This window comes from Podarcis gaigeae (genome assembly GCF_964106915.1).
Source record: "Podarcis gaigeae genome assembly, chromosome: 8".
Taxonomy (NCBI): Eukaryota; Metazoa; Chordata; class Lepidosauria; order Squamata; family Lacertidae; genus Podarcis; species Podarcis gaigeae.
Genome location: NC_139684.1, coordinates 7,189,684 through 7,211,378, shown reverse-complemented (window position 1 = coordinate 7,211,378; position 21,695 = coordinate 7,189,684). Strand labels below are relative to the sequence as shown.

Here is a 21,695-nt window from a genome sequence, read left to right as displayed (position 1 = left end):
GGGCAGGTAGTCCTACAATTGTAATGTTGGAAGGTACCCACAAGGCTCATCTAGTCCCAACCTCCTACCATGCAGGAATAAATAATACTAATAAATAGCACATCCATTTCCAAGGAAGGCCAAGTTGCCATGGGGCTGCTCAACTCCAGACCAGATTACTGGGTCATCTGTTTAAATGCAAACAGGATAGCTTCTCTTTTTCTGTCACATGTTCCGTTATTTTTAGTGTTACACTAAGAAACTCAAGGTGCCATGCACAGTTCTCCTTCTCCATCTTGTCCTCACAACAACCCTGTGAGGTAGGTTAGGCTGAGACCGGCTCTCAAGGTCACCAAATGAGTTTAATGCCCAAATGGGGATTTGAACTAGGTACCTCCTAGGTTCCTAGTCTAACCACTACACCACACTGCCTCTCTTTTTGTTTGTTATTGTTTAGTCGTTTAGTCGTGTCCGCCTCTTTGTGACCCCCTGGACCAGAGCACGCCAGTCCCTCCTGTCTTCCACTGCCTCCTGCAGTTTGGTCAAACTCATGCTGGTAGCTTCGAGAACACTGTCCAACCATCTTGTCCTCTGTCGTCCCCTTCTCCTTGTACCCTCCATCTTTCCCAACACCAGGGTCTTTTCCAGGTAGTCTTCTCTTCTCATGAGGTGGCCAAAGTATTGGAGCCTCAGCTTCAGGATCTGTCCTTCCAGTGAGCACTCAGGACTGATTTCCTTCAGAATGGAGAGGTTTGATCTTCTTGCAGTCCATGGGACTCTCAAGAGTCTCCTCCAGCACCATAATTCAAAAGCATCAATTCTTTGGCGATCAGCCTTCTTTATGGTCCAGCTCTCACTTCCATACATCACGACTGGGAAAACCATACTTTTAACTATACGGACCTTTGTTGGCAAGGTGATGTCTCATACAAGCAATTACCATGAAACATACTATGGGAAAAGTTGTGTTTGCTGAAACACAGATGCAACCCTGGATCAGTTGAAGCAACCTCGCCCTAGACTCATGACATGGAAGGAAGTCTCACCTGCAAAGTGGGAATGACCCAGAGAATGCATAACATCATTTAACTGTTTGCTCTATCCTGCCCTTCCTCCCCAATGCTAAAAACTCTGCTATGGAAAACTAATAAAATCAGGGTCTCTTCTAGCAAGGAGAAGCCCCATGTGGAGGTTGGGAGCCTCAGGCTCCTAGCTTGAAAATGGTTGGGGTGTGGTTTAAAGTACAAGGCACGTGGGCCAACTTGCAGCCCCTTGTGAACCCTCGAATCCGTTTTGGAGGGTTGGGGAACCTTCCTGAGAAGATCTGGGTGGCAGGAGGGCTGCTGGCACTGCTTGGAATACAACCCTAAGCTCTTTCAATTGTATATTTTGAAACATGCCTTCTCTGTTTATTTGCATTCACTGCCTTCCTAGCAGACAGCCAGCCCTCTAATCGCCAAGCCCTGGCAGTCTTTCCCGTTTCCCTTTTCTGTTTTGTTCTGAGCTGGATGCTCTGCACCTTTGCCCCATGGTGACAGGCAGTCAGCAAAGCCTGCAAAACTGAAAGAAGGCAGCTTTCTGCAGTCATAGAATCATAGAGTTGGAAGAGACCACAAGGGCCATCGAGTCCAACCCCCTGCCAAGCAGGAAACACCATCAGAGCACTCCTGACATATGGTTGTCAAGCCTCTGCTTAAAGACTTCCAAAGAAGGAGACTCCACCACACTCCTTGGCAGCAAATTCCACTGTCAAACAGCTCTTACTGTCAGGAAGTTCTTCCTAATGTTTAGGTGGAATCTTCTTTCTTGTAGTTTGGATCCACTGCTCCGTGTCCGCTTCTCTGGAGCAGCAGAAAACAACCTTTCTCCCTCCTCTATATGACATCCTTTTATATATTTGAACATGACTATCATATCACCCCTTAACCTCCTCTTCTCCAGGCTAAACATGCCCAGCTCCCTTAGCCGTTCTTCATAAGGCATCGTTTCCAGGCCTTTGACCATTTTGGTTGCCCTCCTCTGGACACGTTCCAGTTTGTCAGTGTCCTTCTTGAACTGTGGTGCCCAGAACTGGATACAGTACTCCAGGTGAGGTCTGACCAGAGCAGAATACAGTGGCACTATTACTTCCCTTGATCTAGATGCTATACTCCTATTGATGCAGCCCAGAATTGCATTGGCTTTTTTAGCTGCCGCGTCACACTGTTGGCTCATGTCAAGTTTGTGGTCTCTTCCCCCTACCCTGTGTTGTCCTCTCCCTTGGGATCCTGGCCAGCTCTAACCCTGTGTGTCCCGTGAGGCCAGGGAGAGAGTCCCATGCGCCAAACCCAGCCCTCTCTGGGCTCAGTGGCAGGGCACAGTCTTTTGTACACAGGAGGCCCCAGGGGCATTTCCAAGGGCCGCTGCTGCCAGTCAGTGTGGACAGTACATATCTAGAGAGACCAATAGCCTGACTTGATATGGGGCAGCTTCTGTGACTTTTACTGGGTGCTGAGTTTACCGCATCAGCTCTGTCGTTTGCAGGGGCAAAGATGGAGCAACTATTTTCTCATTTCCTGAAGCACCCCCCCCCCCCCCATTCCACCAACTTCAATGGGAGGGGAAATAACTCCAGTCCCAGACCTGTTGTGAAGATGTGAGGGTTGCTGTGGGCATGTTGCTGGAATGATGGGGCTTAGGATACTGCATTGCTACACTAGGTCCACATGGGTTTCTGTTCTGTTTTGGGGGAGTATTCTGCCACACGTACTGGAGGAGTTTCATACGGTGTAAATTGTGTTCTGCCAACACAGCTACACCACCAGAACAGAACTCGTGCTTCTTCCTGTGGCTCCTTAGTTAGCAGGTTTTTTTATTTTAATTTTTTTTATCAGTTTTTACAAGAACAAATTCAAAATAATAAAAAGAAAAAAACTTTTACCATATCCATATGAGATTCTCTGAATCTCATGACTTTCCCCTGCACGGGTCCCTAAAATATTTTTTCTAAAACTACATATCATTACATTCTCCACAGTTTTCGTTTCTCTAAATTATCCATATTTTTCGTTTCTCTACAAGTTATTTTTACAGTCCAGCTAACGTTTTTATTTGTTTACAATGGTCTCCTAAGTAAATTATAAATCTCCCCCATTCTTTTTAAAAGTCATTATCTTCCGGATTCCTGAGTCTCCCAGTCAGTTTTGCCATTTCAGCATAGTCTAGCAGTTGGGCTTGCCATTCTTCCCTGATTGGAACTTGTTGGTTCTTTCCATCTTTGGGCTAGTAGCACCCTTGCTAGTTAGCAGATCTTTAATGCAGGATCATACCCCGCGATGCATATTTCTGCCTGTGCATCATTGTATAGTTGAGTCATTCCCTTTTGCCGAAGCAAGGATCTGCACCCTACTCTATACTGAGCCCAGGTGCGGTAGGTGGAAACTTCTGGCAGCTGGGATGAGCAGGGTGCATATTCACTCTCCAACATGCAAAGCGTCTGTGGAATGGAATAGGTGGCAAATGCTGCACTGTTTCCTAATCTATCAACGTTTCTTTCTTTTCTTAATCTATTAGCTATAAAACGCTCCTTTGCATCTGGGCACCAGGAGTGTTGTGAAAGCAGCGTGGGGGCGGGGGAAGCAGGGAGACTCATAAACGCTCCAATAATTGGTTTTTAAGGGTTTTTTGCCCCCCTTCCCTCCTTTCTTCTTGGTGAATTCTCAATTTCCCTATAAAAGAGGAAATTCATTTCCAGACACTAATGTAATGTCAGTGTGCAGGGTACTCAGCATGGATGATGTATAGGGGGACACTGCAGTGAGAGGACTACTTAATGATGCATAGAATTAAATCCTGCCCTCCTCAGCTGAGCCTTGTGCCTCCCTCCTTGTTCCCAGGCTCCTAGGGCATCATGGGATGTGAAGGCAGGGATTTGTATTGTCTGTACTGTGGAACAGCAGTGCCCACCTGGTCCCATCCTGACCTTCCCTTTTCTTAAGTCTCTAGCACTCACTGGTGCTATCAGAATCCTGAGCCCTTATTCCATCTGCTGTGTCTTCCGAGGGAACCTTGGTGCTGTTCAAAACCCAGCATGTAACACAGCATGTAAACAACTAAACTAAAACCCTCTGAATTATATCCTGGGTTGTCCTTGCAGCCTGGCACTGTTGAGCCACTGGGATCCACTCTTGACCTGAAGTACACGTGAAGAGGAACTGGGGGGGTCACAAACTAACCAGGAACCAGGAGTGCATTGTGACAGCCAAGAAGGTTAATGCAAATCTAGGCTGCACTGGTGGAAATCATGTAGCACCCAGAACATGAGAAGTAATGGTACCTAAGTTCTGCTTTGGCTTGGCCAGGTGTACTGGGCCACACGGTTTAAAGGGGGATATTGACAAAGTTGGGACATCCCCACAGGAACCACAGATACAGTAAGGGGCCTGGAGACCCCAAAGTCCGATGAGCAAAGATGGAAGGATGGGTATGTTTAACCTGCAGCCAATATGCTGGAGTGAATTCATTTCCTGTTGCTCTAGTTAGCATGGCGTGAAATTGCAAGAAAGAGGAGTTCATATAGAAAAAAAGATTCTGATTTCAGTATGGTGGGGGAACCTGCCTTAGAAGGTGGCAAACCTTTGGTAGAGGTTGTTAAGCACAGTCTGGGTGGCTACCAACCCCAGGTGTTTTAGTACTGGATGTCATGCATCCAGGAAGGGCTTGGACTACATGAGCCTCAAGGCTCATGAGAGCCAGTGTGGTGTAGTGGTTAAGAGCGGTAGTCTCGTAATCTGGGGAACTGGGTTCGAGTCTCCGCTCCTCCACATGCAGCTGCTGGGTGACCTTGGGCCAGTCACACTTCTCAGCCTCACTCACCTCACAGAGTGTTTGTTGTGGGGGAGGAAGGGAAAGGGAAATGTTAGCCGCTTTGAGACTCCTTAGGGTAGTGATAAAGCAGGATATCAAATCCAAACTCTTCAAATCCAAACTCTTCTTCAAGGGCTTCTGAAGACGTCCCTGGAGGAGCACAGACAGCCGCCACTAGGTCTTATGCCAACAAGCTATCAGCATTTCCCAACTGTTGGTAGTGTCTGTCTTGTGCCTTTCAGGCCCAGAGATGCCCAGGCCCCAGCAGGAAGGGCCAAGTAGCACCCAGGATAGAGGAGAGGAGAGATGATGGTTGGCCTGTCCCTGGGAAGGATGCAGGGTGTGTGACTCCAGGGGGGGTTCAGATCCCAGCCCCCACAGGACTCTTCCCTGTGCTCCAACTGAACCCTTCCATGCTGGCAATAAATCTCCCTGTGTGTATTATTTGTTTCTTGTTGACACCCTCTCTGAGTGCTTGGGGTGTTTGTAGGGACTGTGATTATGGGGTGCTGGGGCTTTCACAGCGCCATGCGCATTTGCTTGCATTGTTACCCTTGGGCACACACTGTACAGTATGTGTGTTCACCCATGACTGGCCATGCTATGGGTGGGTACTGCTGGTGGTGTTGCTTGGGATGCCATGTGCTCTAGAGCAGGGGTAGGCAACCTAAGGCCCGGGGGCCGGATCCTACCCAATCGCCTTCTAAATCCAGCCCGCAGGCGGTCCAGGAATCAGCATGTTTTTACATGAGTAGAATGTGTGCTTTTATTGAAAATGCATCTCTGCAGTGGCGTAGCGTGGGGGGTGCAGGGGGGGCCGGCTGCACTGGGTGCAACATCTGGGGGTTAGGGTTAGGGGGCGCAAATCCACGGGTTAGGGGGCGCAAATTACTTGCCTTGCCCCGGATGCTGACAACCCACGCTACGCCACTGCATCTCTGGGTTATTTGTGGGGCATAGGAATTTGTTCATTATTTTCCTTCAAAATATATTCTGGCCCCTCACAAGGTCTGAGGGGCAGTGGACCGGTCCATGGCTGAAAAAGGTTGCTGACCCTTGCTTTGGGGGGGGGGTCGATTTTGCAATGTACGCTTCCTGGTGTTTAATCAGAATCTCCTGCTCTTGAATCCATTGGCTTCAAGAGCAGGAGAAAACAAACTTGTTCCATCTTCCATGTGGCAGCCCTTTAGATATCTGAAGATGGCTATCATATCTCCTCCCAGTCTAGACATCCCCAACTCCCTCGACTGTTCCTCATAAGGCATCGTTTCCAGGCCCTTGATTATCTTGGTCGCCCTCCTCTGCACACGTCCCAGCTTGTCAATATCCTTCTTAAATTGTGATGCTCCAAAACAGACACAGTATACTTCATTTCTCCACTCCATGTCAGACACTTAAGGAAAGTTGAGTCACATATATTTGTAGAAAACTCGAATGTTCGAAACTGGCAAATTGTCAGCCATTAGTGAAAGATGTGACTTGCTTAGTCAATGATGCTATAGCTGCCTTTCTGCCACGTTTATCATCCGAAAGGAATCGACTGCCAAGTCAATGTGTTGTTACGGACACACCCACCTCCTCCTCCTTTTTTTAAAACCGCATTGCAATCTTTAACCCACCAAGAAAGTGCCTTTGAACCTGAGGGAGACTTCACTTTAGAAAATCCTAACCGTTAGGCAACTTCATCTGAGTGTTTATCGGGAAGGTAATGGTTAACTAAGGCCTGATGTTGCTGAGTCACAGAGCATAATTCATCAACCCAGATCTCTTTACCTGTCGAGACCTATCATATAAACATTAATACCGTCTGCTTAAACTGCTTAAATTCATCTGAAGCCCCACTGTCATCGAGTAACTGGGTGGGTGGGATTGAAGCTCCAGGGGCAAATGCCCCTTAATGCTGCTGCGTTGTCTGGGATCCGAGGGGTACTCCCCCCCCCCACCCACAGGAATGATGTTGTGCGATGAAGAATGGCAGGCCTGCTGCAGTTCGATACAAACCCACTACGCACACAGAAGCTGCTGATCTACCTGTGCATGCATTCCCAACTCATTCAGATACAGCCTTGTGTTCCAGAACCACAAACTGGCTTTTAAAAATTCCGCAGCACTTCCTTTCCTTTTGTTAACATTGCTGCTCCCACCTCACACCCAAACACCCCGAGATTCCAGTGTGAATATCTGGGCAAGTACTTTCCCTCACACACCTGAAGGGAATTAAGAGTAACCTCGTTTATTCTGATACCAAGGAAAATCACCATAGGAACACAGGGCGCTTTGTCAAAACACCAAAAAAGCAGCCCAGAATTTCAAGAAACCCTTTCTCAAAGACTATGTGGTTCTGAGCCTTGTCACTCACTGGCTGGGTTTCTCCAGCCACTCTGGGCGGCTTCCAATGGAATATTAAAATACAATAACCTATTAAACATTAAAAGCTTCCCTAAACAGGGCTGCCTTCAGATGTCTTCTAAAAGTCTGGTAGTTGTTTTTCTCTTTGACATCTGGTGGGAAGGCATTCCACAGGGCAGGTGCCACTACCGAGAAGGCCCTCTGCCTGGTTCCCTGTAACTTGGCTTCTCGCAGTGAGGGAACTGCCAGAAGGCCCTTGGAGCTGGACCTCAGTGTCCAGGCAGAATGATGGGGGTGGAGATGCTCCTTCAAGTATACTGGACTGAAGCCATTTAGGGCCTTGGCGTAACTGAGGATGCCAGGGCTGTGGGAGGGGTGTCTTTACCTCCAGTAAGATGCCACAGAAGAGAAGACCCTGTCAGCCTGATGATTTCACCACAGAAATTCAGGTCATGCAAAGGAAGCGAGAGAGGAACAGCAGCTTATTTGCCTGCAGTAGTGGGGGACAGGGGGGACGGGACTGCTACCCTGCCAGCCCAACTGGGCCACCCAGGTGCGGATCAGCAGCCGGTTGTTGGCACTTTGCAGACTCTGTCTTTGTCCACATTGATTGATTAAAAACCCTGTGGACAAAAGCAATGTTGTCCAAAGTCATGGTGACATCAGGTGATTGGCATCTAGCTGGCCTGCCCATTTGTCAAACTTGGCCCATAGGGTGGGGGAGAGAACAATCTGCCCCACCACCTGAACCCAGTCCCCCAACCTTGACCTACTGAGGTCAGCACCGGCAGGTGACCAGCAAGATCTTTCTTTTAATTATGTTGATAAAATTACAAACACTTCATGCCACTTTTTGGCTCTCACAAGACCTTCAGAGTGTTTTATATTTTTAAAAAACAAACCGTCAGATAACAAAAATCTCAAAAAAAGGAGAGATACCTTTGACATAATTTGGTCTCCTTTTTCTCCTTTATTGAAGAAGAACAAAATATTTTGATGCCATCATCGGTACATGACTAAAGGTGTTGGTGGCTCATCTAAGAGGGATCTTGGGCCTGGGCAGACAGTGGTTGCCAAGGTGACTGGGGTGTTTGCGAGAGAGGTGACAGGGGAAAAGTGCCTTTAGTAAGGTGTGTTGGGAAGAAGGGAAGAAGAAAGACTATGATCCATCTTGGGCAGGCTGGCTGAAGGCTGGGTGAGAGAGATGCCTTTGACTCCAGCGCTCCATTGTTGCGGGTAAGATGCCCTGCTTGATATGACCGTGTCGTCAGATCTGGACTCCCTCCATGCAGACTGAAGGTGTAAATATGTGAATAAATCATATTTCTTAAAGCTACGGTGGTCTCCACTGCGTCTCCAATTCTCCAAAGGAGCACAGGCCCTGGGGGAGTTCCTGGAACCCCCTGGAAGCTTGCTATCACTGGACAGAGAGTGTGGGTGGTGCCCAACATCTGAGACAATATTAAATCCCGTTTCTGTCTTCTAAGGCATTAGTGAACTTTCCCAGTTTGATGCCACCTGCAAATTTGAGGCACTCTGTGATCAAAGATGTTAAAAGCAAAAGATTCCTGTTTTGACACCCAGCTCTACCTCTCTTTTAAATCAGAACCAGTGAAGGTGGTGAAGGTCCTGTGTGAGTGCCTGGAGGCAGTTGGAGGATGGATGGCGGCTAACAGATTGAGGTTGAATCCTGACAAGACAGAAGTACTGTTTTGGGGGGACAGGGGGCGGGCGGATGTGGGGGACTCCCTGGTCCTGAATGGGGTAACAGTGCCCCTGAAGGACCAGGTGAGCAGCCTGGGAGTCATTTTGGACTCAAAGCTGTCCATGGAGGTGCAGGTTAATTCTGTATCCAGGGCAGCTGTCTACCAGCTCCACCTGGTATGCAGGCTAAGACCCTACCTGCCTGCAGACTGTCTTGCCAGAGTGGTGCATACTCTAGTTATCTCCCACTTGGACTACTGCAATGCACTCTACGTGGGGCTACCTTTGAAGGTGACCCGGAAACTGCAATTAATCCAGAATGCGGCAGCTAGACTGGTGACTGGGAGTGGCCACCGGGACCACATAACACCGGTCCTGAGAGATCTGCATTGGCTCCCAGTACGTTTCCGAGCACGATTCAAAGTGTTGGTGCTGACCTTTAAAGCCCTAAATGGCCTCGGTCCTGTAGACCTGAAGGAGCATCTCTACCCCTATCATTCAGCCTGAGATCCAATGCCGAGGGCCTTCTGGCCGTTCCCTCACTGCGAGAAGTGAGGTTACAGGGAACCAGACAGAGGGCCTTCTCGGTAGTGGCGCCCGCCCTGTGGAACGCCCTCCCTTCAGATGTGAAGGAAATAAGCAGTTATCCTATCTTTAAAAGACATCTGGAGACAGCCCTGTTTAGGGAAGTTTTTAATATTTAATGCTGTATTGTTTTTAACACTCGATTGGGAGCTGCCCAGAGTGGCTGGGGAAACTCAGCCAGATCTGCGGGGTATAAATAATAAATTATTATTATTATATATTATTGCAAGGGGTTAGACTAGACGACCCTTGTGGTCCCTTCCAGTTCCCAGCGGCGTAGAGTGGGGGGTGCAGGGGGGGCCGGCCGCACCGGGCGCAACATCTGGGGGTTAGGGTTAGGGAGCGCAAATCCACGGGTTAGGGGCGCAAATCCACAGGTTAGGGGGTGCAAATTACTTGCCTTGCCCTGGGTGCTGACAACCCACGCTACGCCACTGCCAGTTCCACAGGCCTATGATTCTATGAACCACCAGGGCAAGACAGAAGCTTGTGCCCACCCACACAGTCTATGCTGATGAGGAGCCACTACTGAGCACTTTTGGGGAAAGGAACGCCAACCAGCTACAAAACAAATAAGAAATAAATAAATGCGAAATGCTTCTCTGCCTATCAAGATGAGGGTAACAAAGTTGCGTTCACACACTCTTACGGTCTCCCTGCATGATGGACGCAGCATGCAGACCATATAAAATAATAGCAGAGGAGATCTGGCATGTTCAGAATAGCACATAGAATTTGCAGGCGCTGATAGAAGATATGGCAAACAGACAACAGATTTTCCCCCCTGATGGCTAATGACCGAGAAATGAAAACGGCAGCATGGAATTTTTTTTTGTTTTGACTATGGCAGACCAACACGGCTACCTATCTGTAACTGGCAGCATGGAAGGTGAAGGTTCAGCAATGCAACCACTATTTCATAGAATCATAGAACCATAGAATCATAGAATTATAGAGTTGGAAGAGACCACAAGGGCCATCGAGTCCAACCCCCTGCCAAGCAGGAAACGCCATCAGAGCACTCCTGACATATGGTTGTCAAGCCTCTGCTTAAAGACCTCCAAAGAAGGAGACTCCACCACACTCCTTGGCAGCAAATTCCACTGTCGAACAGCTCTTACTGTCAGGAAGTTCTTCCTAATGTTTAGGTGGAATCTTCTTTCTTGTAGTTTGGATCCATTGCTCCGTGTCCGCTTCTCTGGAGCAGCAGAAAACAACCTTTCTCCCTCCTCTATGTGACATCCTTTTATATATTTGAACATGGCTATCATATCACCCCTTAACCTCCTCTTCTCCAGGCTATGATCCACTGTGGGGGGAACAGACAACATAACTAAAACTTTTACTTCATTGTACAAATCAAATGTTATCACAGAACATGAAGAGCATGATTGAAGCTGATGGTGAGCTCACAGATGTCACAGGAATGTCCATCATTTGGGGAGTGTGCTGATTAATTCTGTGCCATGAGACTGGGGACTCTCAAGATTCTGATGTTACATGGAAACAGAGCTAAGTATCGTCAGCATGCTGATGGTGTCTCCGCCCCCCCAACTCCTAATGACAGCTCCCAGCAGCTTCTTGTAGATATTAAACAGCACTGGGGATCAGTGGTGTAGCGTGGGGGGTGCAGGGGGGGCCGGCCGCACCGGGCGCAACATCTGGGGGTTAGGGTTCGGGGGCACAAATCCACGGGTTAGGGGGTGCAAATTACTTGCCTTGCCCCGGGTGCTGACAACCCACGCTACGCCACTGCTGGGGATAAAATAATGGTCTGTGGCACTCCATAGCATAACCAGCAGGGGGCCAGAAAGCACCCTCCCAATGTTACTTACTAGATTTGATCCCGTAAGCAGGTCTGGAATACAGTGTCCCCAATTTCCAGGCCACAGAGCTGGTCCAGGAGGTATCAAAAGCTACAGTGAGACCAAGATGCAGGCATCTAGGCCACCAAGGAAGACTCAGTCCCATGACCAGGTGGAGCCCAGGTTGGAATGGATCGGGATATTTTTTGTCATCCAAGGATGCTTGCAGCTGCCCCGCTGCTCCTCCTTCCAACATCTTCCCCGAGAAGGAGGCATTTGCCATTGGTTGGCAGTTATTCCCATCCAAGAGGTCCAGGGGAGCTTTCTTTAGGAGTGGCCTGGTATCCTTTTTTTAATAATGTATTTTTATTACAGCTTTTCTTGATTTACAAAAGTATGTGCCATGTCTATCTCTCTTGTCCCCCCCCACCCCATGTAACATTTTTACAAATCAGTTTCATTTGTTGAGACATTAGGAAGGAAAGGGGGAAAGAGGGGGGTCGGGTGGGGGGTGGTCGGGTGGCGATGTTTCTATTATGCTTAATGTATGTAGGGTTTGGTGTCAGTGTTGCTTGTGCTGTTCACTTGTGTTCCTTTGGTGGTGAGAGAGGTTGGGGTTGGCCTAGGGCTTGGGGTTGTTTGTTTGTGATTGGCTGTGGTGATCTTTGTTTTCGTGTGTGAGTTGGGTGGGTGGGTGTTTTGGATCAGGTTAGCCATATTGATTTGTATGCTGTTGGTGGATTTTTGTCATTGTCTTGTTGGGCTGTGTAGGTGATAAAGGCAGTGGCGTAGCGTGGGTTGTCAGCACCCGGGGCAAGGCAAGTAATTTGCACCCCCTAACCTGTGGATTTGCGCCCCCTAACCCTAACCCCCAGATGTTGCGCCCGGTGCCGCCAGTCCCCCCTCACCCCCCACGCTATGCCACTGGATAAAGGGGAGTGGCCTGGTATCTTGAGGGTCAGGCCTGGTTTGGGAACTGTCTCTGCATGAATGAACTTTATCAAAAGTTGGGTGATGGAGTGAGCCCCTGTTGCCCTTACTCAATCTCTCAGTGGCTTTGGGTACCACTGACTCTGGCATACTCCTGGGGTGCGTATCACAAGCATCGGACTGCAGTGGTTTCATTCCTACCTGTGCAGTTGACTCCAGAGTAGCACTGTTGAGTGTGCTTTGACTCCCTGGAGCATGTGTTGTGAGGTTCCACTGGACCAGTGGCGTAGTGTAGGGGGTGCAGGGGGGGCCGGCCACACCGGGCGCAATATCTGGGGGTTGGGGTTAGGGGCCGCAAATCCACGGGTTAGGGGGCGCAAATTACTTGCCTTGCCCCGGGTGCTGACAACCCATGCTACGCCACTGCACTGAACACTATTTTATCCCCAATGCTGTTTAAAGTCTCCCTGAAGCCACCGGTCTATAAATATTTTCACATAAATAAGGAACAGAACAGCTGATGGCATTGCAATCAAGGTTAACTGTGAGGCATTCTCTACAATATGCTGAACATAGCCCCACTCCCCCCTGCTGGTTTATTTTATTTTTACCTGTATACCTATTCCAGGTAGTATATTCCAAGCTATATTACTTGGAAACTTTTGGGAATTACAGGGACAGAACTACCCAAACTGTACAGAAATTTATTCATGTATGCGACTACAGTGGCAAGATTGTTCCTCGCCCCAAAATGGAAAAAAGAAGAAGTCCCAGCAAAAGAAGAATGGATAGAAAAACTTATGGAATATGCAGAAATGGCGAAACTTACCGGAAAAAATCAGAAATCAAGACAACAAACTTTTTTAAATAAAAGAATGGAACTTGTTTATTGAATATTTACAAATAGATTGTAAACAGATAAGAAGATTGGCAGGATTACTGTAATAACCTGCAGTTTTATAAGAGTATATATTTAAAGTAGATGAATAAATGAGTAAATTAACTTAATTTGGATATGCAGAAAATATTAAAAATAAATGTATGGAACCGCAGAAGGAGGAGGAAGGAAGTCAAGTTTTGAAATGCTAAAATGATAATAAAATTATTGAAATGTATAAAATTGAAAATCATTAATGATAACAACAACAACAATAACAACTATTACTTGGAAACTTGAGATTTGTGAGATTAATAAGGAGGAGGGTTTGCTGCCTTACTCACCCTGTTGCCAAAATTCCACAGGTGCCTAACCTTCTTGTCACCTGCAGCTGAGACAATTCATCAGCTGGGAATCCCCTTGTGTTTATACTGCCTTGCAAGCTTCCCCTAATTATCTCAGTTGTCTAGGAAATAACTGTTTGGTAGGATCAGCCTTGTCTTTCTGGCCTGGATGTTGTCGCCTTCTCTGCTGGACTGAGTGCTTTTAGGAAGGGATTGCTCTTTGCTAAGACCAAACCACCAGGGTTGTCAGCAAAAAAAAGAGGGCAACTCCATGACGCCCTCTCTTGTGAGGAGCCCTACTGCCATTGCCAACTGTCTGAGGAAGGAAGTGTGCGATAGGAGTGCCCCTATCCTCCTGGCCTGGCCTTGGTCATCTGCTCTGCTCCTGGATCCAGTGGAGTGGGCGGGCGCATTTTCAGGATTTCTCCCTCCTCTTCTCTTTACCTTGTGTCTTCTTCAACTGCAAGTCTTATTAACTAATTTTTGTAAGCTGCACTGGGATCATTTTTGTTGTTGTTTGTTGTTTAGTCATTGAGTCGTGTCCGACTCTTCGTGACCCCATGGACCAGATCACGCCAGGCACTCCTGTCTTCCACTGCCTCCTGCAGTTTGGTCAGACTCATGTTTGTAGCCTTGAAGACACTGTCCAACCATCTCGTCCTCTGCCGTCCCCTTCTCCTTGTGCCCTCCATCTTTCCCAACATCAGGGTATTTTCCAGGGAATCTTCTCTTCTCATGAGGTGGCCAAAGTATTGGAGCCTCAGCTTCACGATCAGTCCTTCCAGTGACCACTCAGGGCTGATTTACTTAAGAATTGATCAGTTTGTTCTTCTTGCAGTCCATGGGACTCTCAAGACTCTTGGGATCATTTTTAGCTACTGGTAAATGGTGGGTAAAGTAAAGGTAAAGGGACCCCTGACCATTAGGTCCAGTCATGGCAGACTCTGGGGTTACAGCGCTCATCTCACTTTACTGGCCAAGGGAGCCGGCGTACAGCTTCTGGGTCATGTGGCCAGCATGACTAAGCCACTTCTGGCGAACCAGAACAGCACACGGAAACACCGTTTACCTTCCCACCAGAGTGGTACCTATTTATCTACTTGCACTTGATGTGCTTTCGAACTGCTAGGTTGACAGGAGCAATGGGAGCTCACCCCGTTGCGGGGATTCGAACCGCCAACCTTCTGATCGGCAAGTCCTAGGCTCTGTGGTTTAACCCACAGCACCACCCGTGTCCCTAAATGGTGGGTAGAAACATTTTAAATAAATAGCTCTGCTTAGTTTTCCAGGGGCTGCAGCAGCAGCAACAACAACAACCAATTATATTTGGAAGGTCTCATTTAAATAAAAAGAGCTGCACCAAATTCCAGTAAGCTGTAAAACAGACTCCAGTGTAGAGACCAAAAATGATGCCCACCATGGTTGTATCATCCCCAGTCTCATGGCACAACACCACCCGCGCCCCTAATTCAAGATTATATTACTGTAATATGTGGGGCTTCCCTTTTGCTTGATCCAGAAAATTCAGCTAGGGCACAGCATATTCATTGTACAGTGGTACCTCTGGTTACATACTTAATTCATTCTGGAGATCTGTTCTTAACCTGAAACTGTTCTTAACCTGAAGCACCATTTTAGCTAATGGGGCCTCCTGCTGCTGCCGTGCCGCCGGAGCACAATTGCTGTTCTCATCCTGAAGCAAAGTTCTTAACCTGAAGCAATATTTCTGGGTTAGCGGAGTCTGTAACCTGAAGCGTATGTAACCTGAAGCGTATGTAACCTGAGGTACACTGTATTTACAGCAATTTATTGTAAATTCTTTTGTTACAATCAAGTGATACAGAAATTTATCTTTTCTCCCAAAAATTACAGAGCTATTCTGCATTTCATAGCACAGTCGTCCCCTCCCCAAGAGCTCCAGTGATTTCGCTAAAAGTACCCTGGTCCATGTTCTGCTGTGTTATGTGACCTCACCACATCTGCTGCCATTTCTCTCATCCTTTCTGTTCTGCAGACTTCACACTTATTATATTAACCAGAATGGAGTGGTCCACCAGCTGGTGACAGCTGCAAAATAGTAGCTTGAGGGCAGATGCTCAAAGGGTGGAGCCAAGCACAGACTGCGTCCCTGAGTCACACACCTCCACATACCAGAACGAAAGCTACATGTGAGTTGCTGCAGATCAGGGGTCCCAGACACCTAACTGACAACAGCTTCTTCTGGTTTCTAGAGGGAATCAGAAATGCTTTACTGATTCAGCAGATGTGGCAGCAATCTAGCAGTAGATCCTGACGGACTTTTACCCCTCCTCACCAGGGGGGTTGGCCCCCATCAAGGACTCAGAGTGGCTGGGAGCTTACCTGCCTGTCTGCGAGCTCCCCAGGCTGTTCTGGGTAGCCAACATCTCCTTGCATCTCCTGAGAGCCAGTGTGGTGTAGTGGTTAAGAGCGGTGGACTTGTAATCTGGTGAACCGGGTTCGCTTCCCTGCTCCTCCACATGCAGCTGCTGGGTGACCTTGGGCTACTCACACTTCTCTGAAGTCTCTCAGCCCCACTCACCTCACAGAGTGTTTGTTGTGGGGGAGGAAGGGAAAGGAGAATGTTAGCCGCTTTGAGACTCCTTAGGGTAGTGATAAAGCAGGATATCAAATCCAAACTCCTCCTCCTCTTCTTGCCAGGACTGAACCTCAGTCAGCAGAGCATGAGACTCTTAATTCCAGGTTTGAGCCCCACGTTGGGTGAAAGATCCCTGCATTGCAGGGGGTTGGACAAGATGACCCTCGTCATCTTCCAATTCTACAGTTCTAGGTACGTCTGTCTGCTCCTTGCCCTTCCATTGAAACAAACTCTTGCTCCAAGTGGGGATTTTTCACCAGGCCTTCTGCAGCGTAGCTGCCCCACCTGAACAAGTTTACAGGATGAGGCCCTTGGAACCAACAAATCCTCTGCAAAGGGCCGCAGTGCGATGGCAGAGTCTGCTTTTCCTGAAAAGGGTCCACTACTGGTGCCTGGAAACCCAGGGGGAGCCAGTGCAAGGAATACTGAATGAGGTGTCTCTCTGTGTTATGCAGTGGCACAAGTAGGTGTCCCACCATAACAGGAGCTCCCTGCTGCCCCAGCCTGGCCTGGGCTGGCTGTCAGTGGGGGCCACAGCTGGGCCTAGCAGTCCAGGCCAGGTGACGTGGACCCAGGAAGGAGCTCTCCCCACCAGGCCAGGCCAGGCCAGGCCTTGCTTTCCTTTCCTCCCCTCCTGCCTGGTTTCTTTCACAACAGCTCCTGAGCAGTTCTTTTTAACTCTTAAAAGCACTCAGCCATGACCCCCCTGCTTTCTCTCCCCCTCCAAAACCCCAGGCAGCCAATCCAGCGCCTCTTCGCTTGCCGAGGCAGAGCTGCGAGGGGGCTGTGTGGATAAAACCAGCTTGCCATGTCTCTTTTCCTGGGGACAAAACGGCCGGAGAAGCCGCCCAGGACCAGCAGCTCCTTTCTCCGGCTGGCCCCGGTGGAGGCGACCAGGTAAAGGGTCCTCCTGGGGCGCCAGAGGCAGGAGACCCGCGCGGGGGTGGGGTGGAGAGGTGCCAGGGCCACCAGCTTCCCGGGAAGCTTCGCAAAGCCTAGGGTCGTCGAGAAATGGGTACGGGGGGGCCCTTCCAAGAACCCTCGGCCCTCCTCGCCTTGCGTGCCTCTGAGGTCTGCGCACTGAGACACGCGCGTCCAAGTCAGGGTCAGTAGGTGCCCAGAAAAGTACCCTTTGCTGGGGCGGCCCCCCACCTTTCCTCAGGCCTCTCGCTTTCTCTCCCCCAGCAGCAAGAGCAGGGCTTCAGATCCCTCCAGGAAAAGGACCCGGCGGCCTCTCGCCCGCCCCCCGACGAGCCGGCCAAGCCATGCCCCATAACTCCATCCGCCCAGGTAAGCTTTCCCGTGGCGGTGGGGCAGAGGGAGCAGGGTGGGAGGGAGTGGGGGAGCCACTCGCCCACTCCCAACTTGTACGGCGGGTGAGAGAAGAGCCTCCCCCCCCCGCTGCGTGCCTTCCACTCCCAACTGGCGCCCCAACTGCCGCCGCCCCCTCCAGTTGGGCTGCCGGTCTATTCCAGCCCCCTCGCCCCACGCGCGTTGGGGAATGAGGTCCGAGAGGGCGACGCCGCGGACGGGAAGGCAGGGCATTCCCGGCCCTCCTGCGCGGAAGTTGCGCGCGCCCCAGGCCAGCCCGGGTGCCCCCCTGCCGCGGCCAGCCAGGCTTGCGGGGAGGACCCACACAAGGGGGGCGGCTGAGCCCCATGGCGAGCAGCCCGGGCGAGTCGCTGGGCTCTCACCCGCCTCGCCAAGCGGGGCGCAAGAATCCGCCTCTGTGCCGGCCTTGGTGCGCTTGCGGAGGGAGGCAAAAACGTCCTCTGTGGCCGGAGAGGGGGTCGCTCCTGACCGGCTCGCCCCACCCAGGGGCACCGGGGAAAGCCTCCTCCAGCCCCTGCCCCACAAATGCACAAGCTTGGAGTGAAATGCTCGCCTGCCCTTCAAACTCCCCTGGGGCTCCCACGTAGCAACCTCCAGATCCCCTGATTTTTGGGGGGTGAAGCTGTTGCGCAAAGCAGCCGCTTCTTCACTCCATGTGGGGCGTAGAGAGAGCTGGGCTGCTACACGAAGCGCACCTCCTTCTTCTCACCCTTGCAAAGTTTCGACGTGCGGGAGACGTGGATCGGGATCAGCGGGGTCTGGCGCGCCCCGCGCACACCTCTGAGCGCGCGGGGAGAGTCACAGCCCGCCCACCTGGCCAGCGCGGGGCCCCTTCTCCAAGTTGTCCAGACCTTTGCGGGGTTGGAGGCAGAAAGGCCATCGCCAGGCCTTTGCCGGCTGAAAGTCAGGTCTGTGGCTCCCTGGCCAACCAGGTGGGGCCAACGCAGTATTTTCGTTTCATCCTGAGCCGATATTCAACTGGGCAGGTGCCCATGGGCGTAGGCAACGTGGGGCAGGGGGACAGTCGCCCCCTAAATCAAGTAAATATACATTACTAACTGAGATTCTGCCCCCCCAACATAAATCCTGGCTACGCCCATGCAGGTGACCGAGATCTCCACTGGTCATCAATTTCCGTATTTGCATTTTTTTCTTCTCGGAGAGCAACCGTGAGATTTCTCAGCAGGCAGAGAACAGGAGAATTGCCACCGGCGGGTTGGAAAGAAAAGGGAAAATTCAGTTCCCGTTAGCGTGAAATTTGGATGTGGGGTATTGCTGCTTCTGCTGCACGGTTCGCCATTATTATTATTATTATTATTATTATTATTATTATTATTATTATTATTATTATTATTGCTACTACTACTACTACTACTACTATTTGTTGTTGTTGTTGTTGCCCACCATCTGTGCAACCATTTAGGCTTTTAGATGTCAAAATTATCCTTCTTACCCGGCGCTGCAAAATCTCTCAGGGTTCCCACAAGATGGCAACTCACTGTAGCATTGGGTCGCCCAGCTAATTCAGTGTCCGTTGCCCGCTGAGCAACAGACTTTTTTTCCTTAAAGAAGTTCATATTCGAGTGAATGCTGGGCCAAACATTACGTTTCAGAAAAAAGCAGGTTCAAAGGAGTCCAGCCGCTGCCACGGGTCGGCATCTTCCGACTGAGGCGCGTCTGATGCCCGGGGCCAAGTCTCCAGCCCTTCCAGACTGGGTCGCGGGGAGTTCCGAATCCCATCTACTCGGCTGCTTCGGGCCACGCGCTCCGGTTCGCGCGCTCGCCGGTGCCTCTTTCGAATCCGAAGCAAGTCCCGCTTCGCCCCGGGAGGCTTCTGGGCGGGCCGAGGCCCCCTCCCTCCCGTGGGGAGAAGCAGGGAGACCAGCGGTGTCTGGCAGCGACAGTTCCCCGGTGCTCCGGGGCCTCCAGTGCCACCGCACCGGCTGCGAAGGGATCGGCAGGACGCTCCGTCCGGCCCGCCACGTCGGTTTTGCAGCCCCAGGCCTGCCTTCTCGTCGACCATCGCTCCGCCCCGCCCCACTTCCCTTCTCTTTTAAGGGCTCCTTTTTTCCCTTTCCCCCAAACTTGGAGAGCCGTCGAGGTGCCGCTTCCATCTCCACAATTCCGTCTCACAATTTCAGCGGCCGTTTTTTTGGAGACGTAAAAGCATAAGAAGTGCCTGCATTCTGGATCCGGCCAGAGGCCCGTCGAGTCCAGCACGTGTTCTTGCAGAGGCCGAGCAGGTGGAGAAACCCGACGGCAGGATTCGACCACAAGCGCCCTCTCCCTTGCTGCGGTTTCTAGCAGCTGGCATTCGGAATAATTGCTGCCTCCAATTGACCCAAACGATCTTGTCCCACTCGGAATATTTCTACATGAAGGAAACGCTCAGGCGGGGCCCTTTTGCAGACCTAGTTTGGCCACAGTGGAAGTAGAATCAAACTATCAATTAAATATATAACAAGATCATCTGAATGGTCCCCGCTGCCCAAGTCGAAGTCTCCTCTGAAGACTGTCGGTATATTGCAGGAGTTCTTATGGCGCATTTCTTCGCCATACATTCTCAAGCGCTCTGTCTGCCCCAGGCGCAAACGGGGCATTTGTACAAGATTCTCGTTGGAGCATCCGGACAACCCTAACATCTCTTCAAGACCCCGGCAACCCCCTTGCAGAGGAGACGGATCAGTCCCCGGGACTCGGTTCTTTGGCTCGGCTCGGCCGCTCCCAGGTCCAAGGGGCGGGAAGGCGCTGGTGGGACTGGGAGCGAGGCGCAACCCTTTTATTTTGGATGGGTCTCGTCGTGTTTCTCTCGCGGGCCTCGCAAGCAGCTTGAATGAAAAGGTGCCCGGTGTGTTTCCATCTTCCTCTGAGGCAACCTCTGCACCCAAAATGGTTCGATGACAAAATAGGTAAAAGAGCCGATATGAAATGGGGAGGCTGCATCGCCCTCTTGCCTCGACAGCGACCACCTTCGGGCTCCTGTCCTCCGCTCTTCGGGTTCTTTCTAACAAGATTCGGCTTTTCCAGAACCTTTGGTGACATAGGTGCCAACTCCCTGGGGCCCTGGGTGCTCGAGCCCCAACAAAATTCCCCATGAAGGGACAGGGCACCCACAGATTCTGGTGCCAGGGCACCCATGGTCCCAGTTTGGTACTCCTATCTGGTGATGACCGGCGCGCTGGGGCGAATTTGCTTTTCTGACTTTTAAGACGGAGTCGAGCACGTCTTGATTCCACCCCATGTGGGCATAAGGAGGGAGAAAATGCCCTCGGAAGTTCGTGGCGCCAGATCCACTGTCTGTTTGTCTTTATTTATTTATTTAAAAAACTGGCTTAAGAGGGAATGTGAGCGAAACTTATCAAAGAGCAACAGGCGCGGCTACCGTGCTTGTAGAGACATCACCTTGCCAACAAAGTTCCGTATAGTCAAAGCTATGGTTTTCCCAGTCGTGATGTATGGAAGTGAGAGCTGGACCATAAAGAAGGGTGATCGCCGAAGAATTGATACTTTTGAATTATGGTGCTGGAGGAGACTCTTGAGAGTCCCATGGACTGCAAGAAGATCAAACCTCTCCATTCTGAAGGAAATCCGCCCTGAGTGCTCACTGGAAGGACAGATCCTGAAGCTGAGGCTCCAATACTTTGGCCACCTCATGAGAAGAGAAGACTCCCTGGAAAAGACCCTGATGTTGGGAAAGATGGAGGGCACAAGGAGAAGGGGACGACAGAGGAAGAGATGGTTGGACAGTGTTCTCGAAGCTACCAGCATGAGTCTGACCAAACTGCGGGAGGCAGTGGAAGCCAGGAGTGCCTGGCGTGCTCTGGTCCATGGGGTCACGAAGAGTCGGACACGACTAAAGGACTAAACAACGGTGCTCGATGGAACAGAGAACGGAACCGGAGCTCCACGGGGAGACACTGCGGAGGGCGCGTAAGACCTGCCAGCTCCTGGGAGGCGGGTACGGTACACACGTGCAGGATGACCCGCTGGTTTCCAGCCCAGAGGGCAACGGGGCCGGGATGTTGGCTTTGGCTGTGCAGGCAAGCGAGGCCGCCCTTACTTTCCCTGCGGTGCCCGGTCTTCTCCAGGCGGACTCCCCGGTTTTGCGGCGCCAGCTCTTTGCCCCCCAACTGCTGCTCCATGGAAATGGCTTGCTTGCAGCCAGCTGGCGGGGGACGGGGTGGAGGACGGGTGCCATAAGAACCAACTCCTAGGGGCTGAGGTCCCTTCTCCCTCCCAATAAAATATTTGAGGGGGTCGCCGCCCCGAACCCCAGGTTGATGGGTACTGCTATTCAAATGGTGTGCATGTGCTACGTCTTGTGATCA

At 50.6% G+C, this 21,695-nt stretch overlaps 1 protein-coding gene across 9 annotated transcripts in view; it reads left to right on the top strand.

Moving 5' to 3' along the window:
• The first annotated feature begins 16,810 nt into the window (after positions 1–16,810).
• Positions 16,811–21,695, top strand: part of PAX8 (paired box 8) — a 37,511-nt gene continuing 32,626 nt past the window's right edge. For 3 of the 9 annotated variants that reach the window (XM_083753355.1, XM_083753353.1, XM_083753348.1), the window contains exons 1-2: positions 16,849–16,932; positions 17,221–17,325. In XM_083753355.1, coding sequence (XP_083609481.1) covers positions 17,301–17,325 — 25 coding nt within the window. In that variant the 5' untranslated portion in view covers positions 16,849–16,932; positions 17,221–17,300. Of the gene's footprint in view, positions 16,933–17,010; positions 17,107–17,220; positions 17,326–21,695 lie in introns of those variants that run through there. The other 6 variants (XM_083753356.1, XM_083753352.1, XM_083753351.1 and 3 more) reach the window with 5 other exon arrangements.